The sequence below is a fragment of the Myripristis murdjan genome, chromosome 13 (genome assembly GCF_902150065.1).
Source record: "Myripristis murdjan chromosome 13, fMyrMur1.1, whole genome shotgun sequence".
Taxonomy (NCBI): domain Eukaryota; kingdom Metazoa; phylum Chordata; class Actinopteri; order Holocentriformes; family Holocentridae; genus Myripristis; species Myripristis murdjan.
The window spans coordinates 22,938,445-22,958,817 of NC_043992.1; the positions used below are offsets into that span (position 1 = coordinate 22,938,445).

General features: G+C 38.6%; 2 protein-coding genes across 3 annotated transcripts; one reads left to right on the forward strand and one right to left on the reverse strand.

Moving 5' to 3' along the window:
- Window positions 1-221: 221 nt before the first annotated feature.
- gdpd1 (glycerophosphodiester phosphodiesterase domain containing 1) lies at window positions 222-14,368 on the reverse strand. Of its 2 annotated transcripts, none has more exons than XM_030067156.1 (11): window positions 14,183-14,368; window positions 13,486-13,632; window positions 12,946-12,988; window positions 12,432-12,567; window positions 10,856-10,901; window positions 10,138-10,259; window positions 9,063-9,152; window positions 8,499-8,632; window positions 3,103-3,162; window positions 2,694-2,745; window positions 222-2,255 (listed from the first exon to the last, which is right to left on the reverse strand). In XM_030067156.1, exons 2-11 carry the CDS (start codon window positions 13,619-13,621, stop codon window positions 2,121-2,123), a joined length of 954 nt encoding a protein of 317 aa, XP_029923016.1. In that variant the 5' UTR covers window positions 13,622-13,632; window positions 14,183-14,368; the 3' UTR covers window positions 222-2,120. The 2 variants fall into 2 exon arrangements, with proteins under 2 accessions (XP_029923016.1, XP_029923017.1); XM_030067157.1 differs by having other exon boundaries at window positions 13,486-13,635.
- A 1,165-nt stretch (window positions 14,369-15,533) lies between these two features.
- Window positions 15,534-20,306, forward strand: tmem120ab (transmembrane protein 120Ab). Its single transcript, XM_030067158.1, has 12 exons — window positions 15,534-15,602; window positions 16,355-16,473; window positions 16,709-16,825; window positions 16,948-17,007; window positions 17,345-17,440; window positions 17,571-17,660; window positions 17,988-18,053; window positions 18,153-18,214; window positions 18,324-18,416; window positions 19,089-19,153; window positions 19,495-19,563; window positions 20,024-20,306. The coding sequence occupies exons 1-12, from the start codon at window positions 15,534-15,536 to the stop codon at window positions 20,135-20,137; spliced, it is 1,020 nt and encodes a 339-aa protein (XP_029923018.1). The 3' UTR covers window positions 20,138-20,306.
- Window positions 20,307-20,373: the final 67 nt, after the last annotated feature.

Below are 20,373 nucleotides of genomic sequence, written 5' to 3' on the forward strand. Positions count from 1 at the left end.
TTCAGTCCACAGCGCCACCTCTTGTCAGCCTGACCTCTCCCATTGATAAATGTGGTGCTGATGTAGCATTTATAGTGGAAAGGTTAATTTTCACTCTGAGAAATGAAAATCAGATTTTTCTTTTTCTTTGTACATCAAACAGAGTAAAGTCAGCACATAGAGAGCATCTGAAAAAATTTAAGTCACTACACACACACACACAGTACACACATAACCTACCAGTATATAAAAATGTTGTCAGTGTTTATTGATGTGGTAAAGACAATATATCTCTCTGCAAATCAAATGACATATGTGGAATAAGGCATCTTAATAGGCCCACATAACGAGGTGCCACAAATTGGTTCACTCAAAATCACAACATGATAATATATTCAAATACAACAGCTTAACAAATACTCATTTGAGCATGCAAAACAAAGCACACAGCACACCACAAGAAAATTAATCAAACAAGTCATTTTCTCTGAATATAATCATCTCTCTAAGATCTGTAATACGATTGTTGGATCAAGTTTTCACGCAAAAGAACAACGTGTTCACAAGAGTTGTTTTCCAAAAAACAATCCAAGACATCAGACCTCAAACCTTCTGCGAGGACATCCGATTAGCACCTGAGCTTATTTCATTCATAAAAACTACTCACTGACAGCACTAATAAAAATTATCTAGCAATTAAGAAAACAGCAATACTGTTTTGACTTTAATATACCCAAAAACATACAGTACTTTAAATCAATACTACATTCAGACCTGAACCTCAATATGTGATCACAAACTTGGATTAGAGAGCTTCAGTATTATAATAATCTCAATGATCTTTGTAGATGTAGAGAGTGAGGCATTGTTAAATATCTGTTGTCTGTGGTAGTTCTGTCCTGACTGGCTGCAAAAAAAGTAGAAAAAAAGAAAGTCACCCATTTTCTTTTCAGACAACAGAATTTTTTACAGCATAATCCACAGATCAGTGTAATTTGCCTGTGACTAAACCTTAATCCTGGAGCAGTGGCACTGCCTGCCTTAATACTCACATTGTGCATGTTTGCTAGAAAGCAAATCTCAGTGCAGCAGTGAATTTGAGGACTTGAGGAGTCAGTGGTCTTTCAGTAAGAACTAGAAGCATCTTTTTGGCTGTTCATGACACAAGTAAAAACATCTTATACCTGTTTGTGATTCTGTATTACTATGATGCTTTCAATGGCTATCAGCGTAAAAAAAAAAAAAGAAAAAAAAAAGAAAATAACACAGGCTTTTTATACTATAAAGCAGCTGGTAAAACAACACTCATTCAACCAAACATCACCGTAAAACTAATTGTAGTAAGTATTTGTCATTATAGCTGCATCTGCTGGTGTTGGTGGGAACTGCCTCAAATAAAATAGTCTTGCAACACTTGGGTCATGATGCAATAATATTGCAATTTGTCATGTTTTTAAATGTTAAAGGCATTAAAAAAGCTTAAGTCCAAAGCCATCAATCAGTTATGAAATTCAAGACCTTCTGAGAATTTAAAATACTGTTTACTAAAGAACATTTTTTCCATGCTCTAAGTATAATTTGAAAGATCATGTGGCCAGCCTTGAAATGCCACACAATTCTCAGCGCTTGTCATCAGCCAGCATGAGGAGGGTTGGGTATTGCAATATTATACTGTATCAATCCCTCAGCACCCCACACACCCCTGATTACACTGAGCTGTGTCTATGTGGGTGCCGAGCTGTGCGAGCAGGGGCGGGGTGTCCATTCTTGGTCCGTATCAGTGTATCAACACTCCATCAACACCTCTGATGGTAAATTCCAACTAATGACTGAGAGTCTGTGAAGGACACGACACAGGGGAGAGCACAAACAGACAGCAGGTATGTGTTCTTTACAAGTATGTCGAATGAATCAAAACACAGAGGGGTTTCTGTTACCAGTGCAAAGAACTGCTCCCTGGATACAGTTTCCATGGAAATTCACCAGTGCAGGTGTAGGGCTGATCCCTACTGACTATAAAACACAGTCTGAGAATACCCCAGCTGGAATGCTTGCAGTAAAAATGGCCACGCGGGGATGTTTTGACAGGTCAGTCCAGTTGAAGGATAATCATTGGGGGGGTGGGGGTAGGTTTTGGCAGGTCACTGGGGCTTAGCAATGCCATTCCTCTCTATGAAGTCTTTAAGCTTGGTGGGAAAATCTGTCATAACGCCTGTGGCTCCCAAATCAAATGCCCTCTGGAAGTCCTCCTCGTCGTTCAGCACCCAAATGTAAACCTGAAACCAGAGAGAGGGCAGATGTGGTTATAGCACACAACACTTAACACATCACAGACAGTAGTGGCCGGAGCAGGAGGGCTCCACAATGTCCGCCAGGAGCAGAGCAGTAGCCACACCATGAAGCTTTAACCAATCATTTTGTGCAATTCCAGAAAGGACAGATCTTGAATTACCCAGCCATTTTGCTTATTTTCCACACATTCCAGACCTCACAGGAACCATGAATCCCCACACACAGATATCAACCCCTCTGATCAACAAATCAGAGTGCACGACCTCACATAAACTTGGCACTAAGTTGAGATTCTCGAGTGTCTACAAAGAGATCTTTTTTTTTTTAACCCCAAATACATGTCGAACAGCATGAGTTTACATGTCAAGATTATATATTTGCTGTAGCGTAATTGTGAGGACTACTATAGAGTGCTGTGTTACCTGAACTCCTCTGGCAGTCAGATGGTCAAACAGAGCTTTCCTCATCAACAAGCTGCGACAGACAGAAAACAACATCTTCAGCAGGGAACAAGGTAAGTGTGAGTCAGAAAGTGGTGAAAGTTCATGGCAGCCCAAACTGAAAGGGCTTATAAAAATTATGCATTAACAGAGTTTTCTCATAGCCCTACTATATTATGAGCGCAGGGTAATATTTTTTTAATGACTGCTCACAGTGCCTTGCAGCGCTTCTCCTTTATGATGAAATACAGTGTTATAAACACAGAGAACATGCAAATGCAATGCTGTTTAAGTGAGTGAACTACAACACAGGGAAGAAAAAAATGCCAGCATGAAAAAGGGACTTATATATTCTATATACTCATATATTCTGGCTTGTGAGTGTCCTTACGTGTCTGCCAGCCAGGTGAGGAGTCGCTGGCTCTTAGTCATCCTGCTGGGATCCTTCAGTCTGTAAAACCACACAGAGGAGAGCGGCACTGTTTAAACTTAAGTTGAAATAAAATAGCTACAAAAACTACAAAATCATTCCACAAAAGCAACATTTCTGTGTAAGAGTGAGATTTGGTGTTACTGGATTTAATTTAAACATAAAAACACATAGTTTTTATGTGAAACATGTAGTAATTCTTGTAAGGGTGCTATCAAGATGAAGAATACTTACTTCAACTTAATACTTGACTGCCTGACTGATGTTTTTATTCCCTCTGTCAAGGGCACTCACTCTTGATTGATTTAAGAATGAATTACAATATGGCCTTTTACAGTTGGTTTTCTGTGATGAGAGATTTTTTAATGTTATTGTATGCTGATAAAGCACATTTCACTTTATGATATCTAAAAAACTAGCAGAGCTAGTCAAGGCGTGAGACAACTTTATGATTTTGCAACCAACTTTGTTACTTTTACAGTTGAAATTAATGACTTGGGTAACTGCTATCACAGGAAATGAAGGAATGTTTTCTCTTGTTACTTCTGTTGTTCACAAAGAAACACTGTGATTACTCGTAGAGGAAGAACAATTAACAGAATATTTTTCTTTTGTATAGCTTATTTCCCAGTTGAACTAGGCCAGATAAGAAAAACATTTTCTTTAATAACGATAAAATTGTATATTATTCTTCCATATCCAGTAATTACAAATATGTAGATTGACTGCAGTAGAAAGCAACAAGCTCACACTGCTCTTTTGGGGTTGTACAAGGTCAATTTGGGCAACACAGAAAAAATCTAACTAAAGCAGTAGAGAGGGCAGGTGGATGAAAACCGGGTCCAACAAAAAGATTGATGTTACATAACTGTGTAAAAGTATCCTACTGTGGAATTTTCCTTTAATTGGCATTGAGCAATTATTTAGAGCGACACAAATCCTGCCGTGGCCTCAACAGAAGTGTAATAAAGGAAATCAGTTAATCCTTAATGAATGTGCAGCATACATAATCTCCTTTATGACCTAGATCCTGATGATCCACCAGCATACACTCTCAAGGCAACTTGTGTGAATGTTGCTTTGAATGATTTAATTAGTGAGTGAGATCGTCTTTCAAACAGCTTTGTGGCCCAGATAACTGAACAGAGTTAGGGAGAGAGAGAACCAATGAACAGAGACTGGCAATAATTCTGGTGAGCAAACCTGAGCCAGGAAAAGAAGAAGCTCTTTTAAAAATTTAATCCTAATATAACCAGGTTAGACCCAGTGAGATCACAAAATCTCAACCCCAGAGGAAACCCAGGTCAAGAAAGCAGCATCAAGTCAAATGTAAAAGTTACAGATCACAGCTACAACAGTATGCCAAAAGAGTCTAAAACTAATTAAATGACAAAAACAACATATAAAATCACAAGAGAACAAAATAAAATGTTGATTGTAAGCTCTCCAAACTCCAATACGCATGACATGTGAAGTAAAGCTGGCAGATATCTTTTGTTTTACAATTGAAGATGCAAGTTAGATATATATTGATGTTGAAAACTGATAGGATATTGAGCTGATGGAAGAGAGGGGCTGAGTGTCCTGATCTGTTACTAAAAGTGCCTGTTCTGTGGAACCTTTATTGTTAAATATAGAGCTTAAGAAGGTGAGTGGGATAAGTACCTCCTCAGATGATATCGCAGTATATAAGATATGGATAAATAGACTATAATAAAGTAAATAAATAATTTTGAACTTGGCCAACGACGACAACAGATTTTGTTATTTTCTTGCAAACAAACCGTTAAATATGTTAAATATGTTAAATATGACTGTTCATGAATGAGGGCACCAGGGAACCTTGTGGATGAGACCTGGGTAACTGGGTTATCTCCACATAAGAATTAGATTTACAACATATATGTATATTTTTTGATGTAAATATGATCAAATTAGATTTGACTCCGAGAGATAATTTGTTAAATTTAAACCACTTGCAAATTTTTCCGAAACCAGAATTAGCTTTTGCCACGAGCACAGAGAAATTAGTACGAGAGAAATACATGGGTACCATTGATGGAGGATGGTGCCAGGTCGGATATATAAATTAGGAGCAAGACTAGGAGCAAGAACAGAAGAATAGATGATATCCATCCACTGATGTTTAAAAACTGCTGTCGATTATAAATGTAATTATATAACCATTTATAAGTGACTACAATAAAACCATAATGAACAATTTCTCGAGTAAGAGGGAATTTCTTCAGATTTGGCACAAATGTCCTCTTTAACTCCAGGGTGAACTGACTGATTTTGGAAGTCAAAGGTCAAGGTCACTGTGACCTCACAAAACACATTTCTGGCAACAATTCAAGAATGTGTACATTAAATATGACAAAGCTTCACAAAAATGTCTAATAGGATAAAATTCTAAAATCATGACCATCCTTTTTAAAGGTAGTTGCAATCAGCACATTCTATTCTTCTATTCTATTCTATTCTTGATACAGTTAGCCAGATCAGTCTTAACATAACGTATCGTAAGCTTTCTGTTCAGGCCAGTGAACTGGGCGTTGGTTTTCCATAGCAGCACATATCATGGCTGCTAGCGGGCGGCTCCCAGTTCTGGGCTCCCTGAAAATCTCATTGTCACTATTTTGGTGGACATCTGGCGGTTTAATGACTCTGGTATGCAGCATTTTGGAGAATGAGTTGTTAGAGAAAGTATGCAGCATCAGCATGGTGAAATCAAAGTAGTTTGTGGGTAGTTTTTTTCAGAAGAAAGAGGGGGAAAGGACAGGGGCAAAATTATCAAGCAGCCATCCTCTCTGCGGGTCATGTGAGGTCACAAAATAATTTGAATCTTGAAATCTGTAGTCTGGACAAGTCTATCTTTTTCCTGAAGCAGTGTTACCTCCTGGACCTTCACCAGCACAGTGAACAGAACAGTGTATTCATTACAGCAGGGCGTCTTACACCTCTTCAGCCTGAAACAGTGGGACTTAAATTACAGCAAGGTCTCTTTAAAACTTATCAATACTCATGTCATGTAATGACCTTTTTTAAACAGGCTCAGGTCTCCACTGATGTAAAAAAAAAAAAAAACTAAGAAAAAAAAAAAAACAGATACACAGTTGGACCATATCCTTGTAACACAGTCCCTGACCTTTAACCCACTGCTATCAAATACCATGTACTTGTAAAATAACATTTAGCTTGGCCAGGTGTAGTGTTACAATTGTACTGTATCTCACTGACACACTAGAACGATGAAGGACATGTTAGTCTGTGTTGGTCTGGAAAACACACTGCAGAGCACACAGCGAGATATAAACTATAGTGCTTTTCAAACATATTAACACAGCCACAAAATCAGCAATAAACTGGAAAAGTCAGCCCTTATGTCCACAACAGAACAGAATTTTGGCCACATTTAGATTTAGAAGTTTTGGACTCCCAAAAACTAGGAAACCAGGAGCGAATTTTTTTTTTTTTTTTTTTGGCTTAAAATACTGTAGTCGCATTTCACACTTGAAATGTTTTAGGTCACTTTGCAATTTAAGTGCACATGTTGACCCTAAATGCCAGATGTCAGAAAATAAAAACAAAACAAAAACAATTTACCAAATCTTTTGATTTAATAAATTACTGAGCACTTTACCCACAGGTACAGTACAGGCCAAAAGTTTGGACACACCTTCTCATTCAATGCGTTTTCTTTATTTTCATTACTATTTACATCGTAGATTCTCACTGAAGGAATCAAAACTATGAATGAACACATGTGGAGTTATGTACTTGACAAAAAAAGGTGAAATAACTGAAAACATGTTTTATATTCTAGTTTCTTCAAAATAGCCACCCTTTGCTCTGATTACTGCTTTGCACACTTTTGGCATCCACTCGATGAGCTTCAAGAGGTAGTCACCTGAAATGGTTTTCCAACAGTCTTGAAGGAGTTCCCAGAGGTGTTTAGCACTTGTTGGCCCCTTTGCCTTCACTCTGCGATCCAGCTCACCCCAAACCATCTCGATTGGGTTCAGGTCCGGTGACTGTGCAGGCCAGGTCATCTGCTGCAGCACTCCATCACTCTCCTTCTTGGTCAAATAGCCCTTACACAGCCTGGAGGTGTGTTTGGGGTCATTGTCCTGTTGAAAAATAAATGATGGTCCAACTAAACGCAAACCGGATGGGATGGCATGTCGCTGCAGGATGCTGTGCTAGCCATGCTGGTTCAGTGTGCCTTCAATTTTGAATAAATCCCCAACAGTGTCACCAGCAAAACACCCCCACACCATCACACCTCCTCCTCCATGCTTCACAGTGGGAACCAGGCATGTGGAATCCATCCGTTCACCTTTTCTGCATCTCACAAAGACACGGCGGTTGGAACCAAAGATCTCAAATTTGGACTCATCAGACCAAAGCACAGATTTCCACTGGTCTAATGTCCATTCCTTGTGTTTCTTGGCCCAAACAAATCTCTTCTGCTTGTTACCTCTCCTTAGCAGTGGTTTCCTAGCAGCTATTTGACCATGAAGGCCTGATTGGCGCAGTCTCCTCTTAACAGTTGTTCTAGAGATGGGTCTGCTGCTAGAACTCTGTGTGGCATTTATCTGGTCTCTGATCTGAGCTGCTGTTAACTTGCGATTTCTGAGGCTGGTGACTCGGATGAACTTGTCCTCAGAAGCAGAGGTGACTCTTGGTCTTCCTTTCCTGGGTCGGTCCTCATGTGTGCCAGTTTCGTTGTAGCGCTTGATGGTTTTTGCGACTCCACTTGGGGACACACTTAAAGTTTTTGCAATTTTCTGGACTGACTGACCTTCATTTCTTAAAGTAATGATGGCCACTCGTTTTTCTTTAGTTAGCTGATTGGTTCTTGCCATAATATGAATTTTAACAGTTGTCCAATAGGGCTGTCGGCTGTGTAGTAACCTGACTTCTGCACAACACAACTGATGGTCCCAACCCCATTGATAAAGCAAGAAATTCCACTAATTAACCCTGATAAGGCACACCTGTGAAGTGAAAACCATTTCAGGTGGCTACCTCTTGAAGCTCATCAAGAGAATGCCAAGAGTGTGCAAAGCAGTAATCAGAGCAAAGGGTGGCTATTTTGAAGAAACTAGAATATAAAACATGTTTTCAGTTATTTCACCTTTTTTTGTTAAGTACATAACTCCACATGTGTTCATTCATAGTTTTGATTCCTTCAGTGAGAATCTACAATGTAAATAGTCATGAAAATAAAGAAAACGCATTGAATGAGAAGGTGTGTCCAAACTTTTGGCCTGTACTGTACATGTGTGCGTCTGTGTGTGAATAAATTGTAGTTTTCTGTTTGTGTGTGTGTGTGTGTGTGTGTCAGTTCCTACTTGGTGATAATGGAGGGCATGGGGATCTCTAAGAACTGCTCCTTGAGGGGGATGAAGGGCAGGAGGCCGGTGTAGAAGAGGCCTAACAGCTGCAATACTCTGGGAAAGCTGAACAGCACTGGGATACGAGGGTTCTGCAACACACACACACACACACACACACACACACACACACACACACACAAAACCAGAGTTCAGAGTCAGCTCACTGTTGATTTAGTCATTTATGGCGATGAGCAATGATATGCATCTGAACTTTGGTGTCAAGGTTTCACTGATATCGGTCTGCCATCTTCTGTAACTCTGTTTAATATCAGAAGGCTATCATAGCCCACACAGACTCTAATATAAAAAGATACAAAGCACTTTTACTTGATTCATACTGTAGGGATAAAAAATACATAATGGTGCTTACACATGAACAATGAATTCAACTTCAACTGGACTTATTTTGGAGCAACACAACACAACAAGAAAGCATCACAGTCTGCTACAGCACAATGACTAAAACATCTTCCTAAATGTCTCAACAGAGATAAGGTCATGCATCTTGTGTTCATTTACCTCTTTGTAACACTTCTTCACAATCTGGTTGCTGGCATTACCCCATACAGTCAGATTCTCTCTGTCATACTTAATCACCAGCTCAGAGACCTGCAAAGATATACAAGTCATCACTGCAGCAACTTCAGGATTTTGGGCACTTACCCAACAAAACTATCTGTCTGCAATGTCAACATCATCTCCACAAAGCACATAGCATGCTGGCAATGTTTGTAGGCAATATAACTGGAAAATTCAGTGTTGTCATTCCCATCAGCAGCCACATTTCCTGATTCAATTTCCTTCAAATGCTGCCTGAGTATCACAGCCTTTAGACACGCTTCACATTATGGCAAGTAACAAAGAAAGTCCTCAAATCTAACCTGCGCAATAATTTATACCTGTAGGACTTGAAAACAATTCAACAGTGTAATATCCCTGTGTATATAAAGTGTATGTACATAGCTATACTTTTTTTTTTTTTTTTACATATGTTCAATTTCTTATTTCTGTATTTATTGTTGTAATACTTTGTAGGATAAATGCACATACGTTGATACAACTTATACACGATGTACTTTTTAAAATTTCCAAGGCACATATTCTTATATTTTGTATTTCTTTCTATTTTCTTATAATCTAACTCTTCTCTTGAGAATTGAGCAACTGCAGCTGACCCAGCTTCCCCTCAGGGATCAGTAAAGTATCTCTGATTCTGATTGTCTTGACTTTTCGGTGCAAGAGAGAGAATGATGGGGAGGGAGAGAGACCAATGCTTCCTCTCTATTTATTGAACAACAGTGCACCACCAGCAAGAAAATAACCACAAGAGAAAATGTGAAATTAACATATAACATTTTAATGTAGTCTTACTTAGTCTTTAAAAAACATTAGTCTTAGACTTTAATCTTATCTAAACCCAAATGTAGTTCAAATGTTTTAGAAGTAATTATTACATCATGATTAAGAAATATTTCAGAACCTCAACATGAAACATATTTTAGACCCAAACAGTGAAAGATAAACTAGAATTACCACCCACAGCAGCACAGCTGCAGAGAGAGAAGAGAGCAAGAACAAACAAAGAGACACAAACCTTCTTGATAAGTGTGTCATTGTTGACCTTGATGTCAATGTTGACAGGAGTGTTGGGGAAGGCCTCAAAGACGTCCCTGAGGAGAGGGATGCGTTTGTCCTCTCCTCCCTCACAGTAACACTCTGTATAAACAAGGACAAGACAAGGACACAGTCATGCATTTTGTCTTCACATAAACTCAGTGTAATGGTTGGTGTGTATTGGGTGAAATTCACTTTTTGGCTCAATGATGACACCAATAAAGTACCTCATTATTTATCTTGTGAATGAAAGCATTCAGTAGCATAAAATGCCACTCATCCCATCACTCCAGCTACACATCCAAAAGCATGGAAATATTGTAAGAATAAATTTCATATGGAAACATAATAAATATTGATACACTGTATTCATTAAGATAACATGGAAATATTATATTAATAATTATGAAGTACTACATAGATTAAAGTTAATGTCTGTGACTTGAGCCAATCATATGTTGCATTAAATCAAAGACTGTTCACTGTAATACAAATATGACCATTTTTCTAAATCAGAGTATGAAGAGAATCAAAATCTGGTATTATTTGACTAGAGTACTTCCAGTATGATACGCTATATATCACTAATATCAATCTTTGGACTGAACTCTGCTTCAGATCCACACACTCTTTAGTTTGGTGTGTGGGTCATGTTAGTTTTGTAGTGACTGCACAGGACATGGGTATGAGATGCTCACCCCTCTGGAAAGTTACACCCAGCTTGCAGAGGTATGGAGGGAGCTCCTGCAAAGAGCATACAACATTCAGTGGTAAACACAGGCAAAAAACACACCGGATGAGCTTGACATTGTGACATGATACTATCACAATATTTTACCTACGATAACTATGATATTACGATACAGGCAATTCTGCAGTACATTGCAAGATAATCAACTATGATACACTACAATATCTGTAACTGAAGAAAAAAATACCCTGGCAGGCAAAATAGTTTTTGAATAGGCAAGAATCAGTCATGTGTTTCAGTGTTTTAATATGCACACTGACTGCAACACGTACAGTACAGGCCAAAAGTTTGGACACACCTTCTCATTCAATGCGTTTTCTTTATTTTCATGACTATTTACATTGTAGCTCATCGAGAGAATGCCAAGAGTGACTATTTACATTGTAGCTCATCGAGAGAATGCCAAGAGTGTGCAAAGCAGTAATCAGAGCAAATGGTGGCTATTTTGAAGAAACTAGAATATAAAACATGTTTTCAGTTATTTCACCTTTTTTTGTTAAGTACATAACTCCACATGTGTTCATTCATAGTTTTAATGCCTTCAGTGAGAATCTACAATGTAAATACTCATGAAAATAAAGAAAACGCATTGAATGAGAAGGTGTGTCCAAACTTTTGGCCTGTACTGTATGTGCCAGAACAGTTAAAATACATGAAGGCAGGGAACACATACACCTCACAGCAACTAACAGTTTAGTAAAGAAACACAGTGAAAGGACAGATGAAAAAAAGACCCATAAACATTTTGCTAGTATCAATATAAATGGCAAATTAGTTAATGGCACTGCTCGGTATCATTTTCAGCTACATTAATTCTAAACTCTAGAAATGACCCTCAAAAAACACACAAAAAGTAATTGCTGTTTACCTTTGTTGAATGGTAAATTCCAACTAAAGTTATGGCATGCTTATTTTTAAACTGAAGGTAGGAAAAAAGGGAACATGCACTCTGAAAAACTGAACTAATTCATTTAAGTGATTTTGAAACTACTCTACATCAAAGCTCAGCAAAGATGGTTAAAAAGTTCCAAGTAAGCAACAAAAGTTTAATACATTTTCAGTCTGTCACGAGCAATTGGTGCAGGATCTGATTATTGTTTTTAATCACCCAAGGTCTCAGCATGTGACCTGATCAGATGACTTGCTCAGGCACTAACAGGCCTACTTCACCTGATCAAGCTGCATGATCGATCACCACTTGCAATCTCATTTATATACGTCTATACAAACATAACAGGATACTAATCTCTCCTGATTTGCTATCTCCCTAGTATAACTAATCTCACAAATATAAGTAGACAGTTTGTAAAGTTAGTTAAACCAAGATTCCTATGTTTTAAATAGTATTATCTGAAATGCACATTTTTCATTTCTACATAACCTACAATATAGACTTTTGGCTGGATCCCTTACCCAAAGTTTAAATAAAAACCATGTTATATGTTAAATCTGAAACATTTTTTTTCCATGTAGCCCATAACAAAGTGAAACTGAGCAGGAAATAATCAAGAGGAGAAACTCACGGCGTAGGTCACGTCGGAGATGTAGGCGTTCATGCCAGTGGACCTCCTCAGGTGGGCATCATGTGACACCACCACCTGCTCATCCTTTGTCAGGTGGCAGTCCAGCTCCAGCATGTCTGTGCCAAGATCCACAGCACTGCATGAACCAACACATACGTGTGTGTTACTACATCTGGCTTAAAGCTCGCTGCTGGATTGCCTAAATGAGGTCAAGCAAATGGTCTACAGGAGTAGATGCCAACAGAGGAAAACCATACATACCATACGTACACACCATTAAACTATGTAATAAAGACCAAACAACAGCATACAATCTCAGACTTTGATAATGAATGCCCAATGAGGTACTGCTATCTAAGGGTCAGTATGCTCTACATGTAGCAGATAATCACAAGCAAAACACTTCACAGCTCAACTTAACATAAACACATATACATCCTTCATGTAGGGGGGTTTATCGGGCAAAATAGGACAAACAGCTTTGCGATTATGGCACATGAAGCTGATAACTCACTGCTGAAAAGCTGCCATGGTGTTTTCCAGATTTTCGCCTGCCCCTGCAATAGAAAGATAAATATTTACTGTAGCAAGACATTGTTTTCTTTGCATTCGTATGGCTGTGGTGTCCTCACAGCTGTAATATTTCAGCATCAGGTAGAATCAGGTAAATACAACTGAAATTCTGAAAGAGCTGCCATTACTGCTCAGCCCATCCAAAAACAACCAATTATATTTGCATTTACAGTACAATTGACTGCATGTGCTGATGTAAATATTCAAATAGGAGCTGTACTCATCCTGATTTGGAGTGAACCTGAGCATCAGGATCAAAAAAAGATTCCCAACAAACATTCTATTTAAAATGAAAACCCTATGAACTGCGGTGCAGGGCTGAGAGGAAACATAAGCTCCTTGTTAACAAATCCTCTTTCTTATGTAGTACATTTGCGAGAAGGGAGTGCTTGAATGTTTGCTGGAATCAAAGTTAGCTGAAATGAGATGTGCACATGATGCACAAACTGCAGTAAAATCAAGCCAAGCGCCAGGGCCTCACCTCCGCGGTGGGAAATGTGCCTGCTGAAAAATGACTCTCGCTTCCTCCTGTGCAGAAGTGTGGGGCATTTCAGCAGCAGGGCAGAGGTGAGCACATACCCCGTCACCGTAGACAAGACATACACCGCAGCACACATCTCTGGTCAGGCTGCCGGGAGGAAAACACACAGAAATCACTCCAAATTCAAACCTCCTCGCTGATATCCACACACAGGGTTTCTGGACATTTACATGACGACAAGCCTGCTCCAGAAAGCTGCTCAGTGGGGAACCTCGACTCCACTGTTGCTCTATAAACAATACATACAAGACTGATCATACAGCTTTAAATTATTAGTGTTTTACGTTTTGCTCCACTGTGGTGCCAGAAACATCTGTCACTGACTTGAATGCACCTTACTGCCCAGCCTAAGTCTCCCATTCATTGTCAATTAAGCGGCACAACTGGATTTCGCACTTGCCTTGATGTCATTTTCAGCAGTTTTTTTTTTTTTTTTTTTTGCTGTCTCGTTTTAGCTCTGCGACTACACTTGTTCAAGGTAAGAGATGATAAGTTAGGGAAAATTTCCTCTCTAACTTGACACGAAACGATACAACAGTGACAGACAATAGCTAACGGTAGCCTGACTAATGTTAGCTATCTAAGCTAGCTCCGCGGCTCGAACGAGGTGTGATGTTGTTTATTTTTTTTTTTTTACCTTTGTCATCAAAATGTTTTGTTTTTCTTTAAGGTTTGAGCTGCCTAGACCCGATACAGTGCTAGTCCGGGGGATGGTACACGTTGTCACAGAGCTGAATTGAATAATCTTCACCACGAAAGGTTGACTACGCTACGCACGGCGGCGGCTGTCAGTGACAAAAACACAACTGACGGAGCGACGAGCTGCTGACCGGGCCGGCGGATATACACCTCGCGGCTTCAAAATAAAAGCCACGCTGCTCTGTGGCTGGGCCAGCTAAAATCAACCTCGCCGGCGGAAATGGATGTCGCTTATTCAAAACAAAAGCTCTGAGATGTGTTCCTAGAGGGGAGCACTGACATGAGCCTCATGCTGAGCAGGTAAAAAGTGAACTCTTCAATCAGTTAATGTAATTACAGGACGCTGATCAAAACCCACATTTTTAAAATAATGTATTATGCGAATTGTAATATATATATATATATATATATATATATATATATATATATATATATATATATATATATATATATATATATATATATAATAAAAACTTGAACCAGGAATTCAGAAATTGTAATTGTGTGATCATTAATTTTTAAAATGTCACTCTGTATCTGTAGTTTGAGATGCAATATTTGCATTTTTGTAGACGGTGGCCCAACTTGAATAGGAAAACTTCTTCCACCACAGCCCCTCTGTCAAGTCAAGTTAATCAAGTGAATCATACATAAAAATCCTTTTAAGTTGTGTACATTTTGCTATGTAACCAATGACCAATGTGACCAGCAGGGACCAAGTACCAGGCACTCGGTTGAGTTCTAGTTTTCCTCTGTATCTAAGGAAAGTGATCTGTTAGCTGATGGTAATCATGACTGTTCTGGTCCCTGTGATCCACCAGATGCTGCTAATGTGCATATTGTGAACATGTACAGAGGGGTAAAACAGGCACCGCGGCTGCATTTAATTCAGATGAATCATGATAGAGACACTGCATTTTAAACACAAGGCTGATTTTCTTGTAGCAATGGCAGTATAATGTGCAGGCCTAGCAGCAGCATAGGTAAGAATAGCCTGAACATTTACCTGTGTGAGAGACAGATGAATAATGTGACAACTGGAGTATTTCCGCAGAACAATGTCCAAGTCAAAATCATGCAAGTCAAAGTTCACTTTGCGCCATAAACTGTTCATGGAGATGTGATAACCAGCCTGAAAAGTAAAACTTCACCACAGCATATTGGTTATGTGTACTCATCTTGTCTTAGCGGGTAAACAGGAGGCTTGTTAGTTTTTTAACAAAGTAGGTCTGGCTGCCACTTTAATTTATTAGTGTGTAAATTTAAGTAAACAGTGAAAAGGAGACAATATGCCTCAGGGTTTAACAGGCATCTTGGAGGAGTGGAAATGTCTGGAAGAGGAGTATCAGCATGTTCAGGTAAGAAAAGCATCATATATCAGTGGACAGTCTATCTGTGCTGTGTTATTCAGTAACAAGTCATTCAGATAAGGGTTGGGCCATATGAAAAAAAAAAAATCAAATATAACAACATTTTTGACCGAATACCTTGATACCTATTGATATTGTGGTGATATTAAAGGGATGCCTACTGGTGCTTTTACAAAATATTTATACTATGATATTTTTATAAACAATAATTAGCTATGTGAATTTGATGACCAAGCAGGCAGAGGCAAATAATTGAACACCTAGAGCATTCTAGGTTCAGAAAACTGTAACCCTTTACTGTAATGCAGCCCTTAAAACCAGGATTAGACTACACTTATGTCAGATCACAATATTACAATATCCAAATTCTCAAAGGATATCTAGTTTAAATATCATGATATTGATATGATATCAATGTATTGCTCGGCCATACTTTAATGATTAACTGGTCACAGAATCCTACAGAATTAATGCAGGATAGGGATGAGTAGGTGGGATTTAGCACAGTTTAAGAAAATGCTACATACCACTACTGTTTATATTAAGATTAAATAGGACCCAAAAATAAGTTTTATACCTGTCACACTATTGAATAAGAGTAATTTATTTTTATGAGCCAAACTCCAGTATTTAGTAAAGTAAGACTGTCTTAAAAAAAAGAGTCAAAATGTGCTTTCTAATCTAACTTTTTCTTCTGCTGTTCTTCTTCTGGCATAATCCCTCATTCTTGCATCATCCAGGAGACGCACAAAAAGTACCTGCAGAAACTAGATGAGCTTTCCAAGCTCCAGAGCAGCTGTTCTTCCTCCATTTTCCGTCAACGCAAAAGATTGAAGGACATGTCTCACCTCGTGAAGAAGTATGAGTTTCAGTCCACACAGACTCAGATGTACATGGGCACAGATGTATATTCACACACACGCTCACAGACACTAAAATACACAGCCATACAGACAGGCAGACATAAAGAGAAATACCAACAAACTAGAGCCTTTCCAGTTCAAATGAACACTCACATAGCTTGACTCTAAGTGACACAAATTAGCAACGTTATATTATTGTGATATAGGCTGTATACTTATGCAATCAATCAGGTGCAGTAAAGGACTAACAGAAGAAGATGCCAAAACCATTGATGACATTAAGGAGAAAATCAAGACACGACCAGCTGCTTTCTTTGAAATGGAGGCTTTCCTCCCCAAGAAAAACGGGTGAGGATTTCTTTTTTTTCAAAATCCTAACAACGAGTTTGTACTGTTTAAAAAAAAAAAAAAAAAAAAAAAAAAAGATATATAAATTTGGCAAAAGTAACAACTTTTTTCTTATATTGCAGGTTGTATCTCAGTCTGGTCCTGGGAAATGTCAATGTAACTCTTCTCAGCAAGCAGTCAAAGTAAGTTTAATACATCACTAAGTCTAAATCTACTCACAGGCTTACATAACAACATCATGATAAAGGTTTTATCTCTTCCAGCCAACTCCCTTCAAAATTTACCAAGCAATTGCTTATCATTTTTCATTTCAGGAGTTGGCTTATAATTAAATCACACTCTTTCCAACAATCGTGTAGATTATCTCTTACTGGTGTTAAACTGAGTCGATCTGTGGCAGAGCATTTTGCTGCAAGAGATGTCACCATGCCAAAACACCTCAGCTGAAATTCTGTCTGTTTTATTGTTTTCATGGCATTTTCACTGCCGTGTTTGATTCCTATATTTTGTCCTTATCAGATTTGCCTACAAAGACGAATATGAGAAATTCAAGCTCTACCTCACCATAATCCTGCTGCTGTTCTCCTTCATATGCTATTTCTTTGTGGGCTACAGGTAAGCATAATATGAAGCAGATCTCGACACTAATTAACAATTTGGTCCTCGTTGAGTATTGAGTTTGCTCATATGAAAACTACATGCACTGTATGTCTAAGTCTGTCACTTGTTTGTCCCTGATTTCTAGATTTCTTGATGCAATCCTCAATTTCCTCCTGGTGTTTTACTACTCTACGTTAACTATCAGGGAAAGCATCCTGATCAACAACGGCTCCAGGTCAGTTTATCCACTCCTCATATTCTCCTGACAAAAGACAACAGTAGCTCTAAAGCACTTTTAAATGATGAGTAACATGACACAAAACATATTCATCGCCCTGTCTCAGACCAATAAAAACAACAGCTCTCTAGTTCTTAGCGTGTTATTTACACTGTTGAACCTTGTGCTCCTTTATTACCAGGCTACCTGTTGTTATGGCAATTCATATGTCTTTCCCACTTTTTCTTCTGTTTGCCTCTTGTGAATCTATATGCTTGTGAACATCACCTTAGTAAAATGTGAAATTATGTGTTAATCTCTAATAAAACTGATACTGTGTTGTAGAATCAAAGGCTGGTGGGTTTTCCATCACTACATCTCTGCGTTTCTGTCTGGAGTAATGCTAACATGGTGAGAAGATGGTGCCTTTGTCTTTCCCACAAGTGTTTTTTTACTCTACTAGAACAAAACATTACAGTGATAGTGCGTTTTCTCTTTTTTTCTCCTAAGGCCGGATGGCAACTTGTACCAGATTTTCAGAAACCAGTTCCTCGCCTATTCCTTGTATCAAAGTAAGGCCAACACTTGGAATATATACATGATTCAACGTAAGTGAAATCAAAGTGTGATCAGGATTGCCTTCAACTTCGTGTGAGTATATGTGTCTTTTATAACACACAGGTTTTGTTCAGTGCTTGCAGTGCTATTATCAGAGTGGCTGTCTGTATAGACTACGAGCCCTGGGAGAAAGACACAACATGGATCTGACTGTGGGTGAGATATGATGTCACACGAGTATTTTCAAGCCTTGATGACAAGGACCTCAAATAAACACACATCAAATTTGGAAATTGTGTACATACAAATAAAAAGTAAAAGTTAAAATAAGTTAAACTCTTATGTAATTGTCTCTGAGTCTCCTTCAAGCATCTCTGGGATTCTTCATTTTGTGAGCCAGAGCTGTGATAAACAAAAAAAAAAAAAAAAAAACTTTTTCTCAGTCTGTGTTGAGTGTGACTTGAATGTTTCAGTTTTTTGGAATTTCATTTGCTGACTTTTGACCTGTGTGATTGCTTTTAATATTTCTTCAGGTTATATTTTATTATGCTGTATGTCTCTTTTTAACCTGACTGTACAACAAATTTCCCAATCAGGACAATAAACTGATTGTATGGAATTGGAATCCTTGTATCTCCAAATTATCAGCTTTTCAGGAACTGAAAAACAGCCTGTGTTTGCTTTTGATGACAATGCATTTTTGGTTGATCCAGTGGGGTTTTGAAAGACTTTCTGCAGCCCAAGAGATCAAGAACATTAAGCTTTCATTTGACGTAAAAACATGAGAACCACTGAAACTAGGTCACATGAGATTTTTTTTTACACATTGACAGCTAAATTCAGAGGAAGAATGCATGCTTTAAAAGTCTGTCTAAACTCTGTTTTTAGAGGGATTTCAGTCCTGGATGTGGCGAGGGCTGACTTTTCTTTTGCCCTTCCTGTTTTTCGGTCATGTGAGTATACGATATTCCACCGTGGTAATTCTCAGAGGTGTTTGAGCAGTTTCCTTTCTTTGAGTAACACAATGTGCATGGTCATTTTTTGCAAAATTGCTTAGTCAACACTGAGAGATCATGCATTGTCATGGTTTACACAGGATGAGTTAGTAAAAAGAAAACCTGATGGCATGTAGTCTTTATTTTTGCCATTTACATTGCCACTGTTCATTCATGTCTTTAGGTTTTTGGTGATCTGGATAACAGCTTAGTCCTTTCATGTATCTATGTTTGGCGGGTTGATATCTTTTCACTTTGCAGCAACAGAAACCCTTAAGAGCCAATGTTTTGTCTCATAGTTTTGGCAGCTCTTCAATGGGCTCTCTCTCTTCAGAATGGCTCAGCTCCCAGACTGTAAAGAATGGCAGGTCAGTGTGTCCTTGTCTGGCTCAGTGATCACAATGCAATGTCCAAATAAGCCGTGAGCTGTATTTTTCTTGTGTCAGTTATAGCATTAACACATTCACAAAGTTTTAACCACAGCTTTTCTTTTATAAAGGCCTGTAAGGTGAATTGTTTGTACCTGACAAGTTTCGGCTACATACGCTTACATATTTTTTCAGCTATGTTACTTAAGATAAATACACATATGCCTCTCAGTTCCTTCTCACATAGTACCGCACATCCAAATGTGTTCATATTTACTAAGAGGGGGAGTGACAGTGACGAGGTGGAGGATATTGCCTAACTTTGTACTTTTACAAATATCAGTCATTTTGTGGCAACAGAGGAGACGCCTTTTGCGCTCGATCCCATTGCAAATATCAAGACAATGAAAATTTATTAAACTTCCTCATTTATTGTCCTCTGTACCCTTTGTGATTCCAGGTCTCGACATGTGGTCTCTGCTTCCTGATCCTCTTCTTGGGGAACTTCTTCACCACTGTCGCTGTTGTTCGGCAGAAGCTCAAGAGCAAGAGCCAGAGACCAAAGAGTCAGTGACATCCACAAAAAAGTGTCTGACATGGATCTCTTCCCTCTACAAAGCCCAAATCATCATCATTTGCTGGTTAATCTGAGCATCTATTATTACACTATCATCTTGTTATAATTGGCCGTATAGTTCAATGTTTCTTGCATTATCCAATGTATTACATAGTTCAGGGCAGCTTGGCTGCTAAGCAGAGGATAGACACAGCAGGAGCCAGATGTACTTTCTCTATCTTGTTATTTAGGTC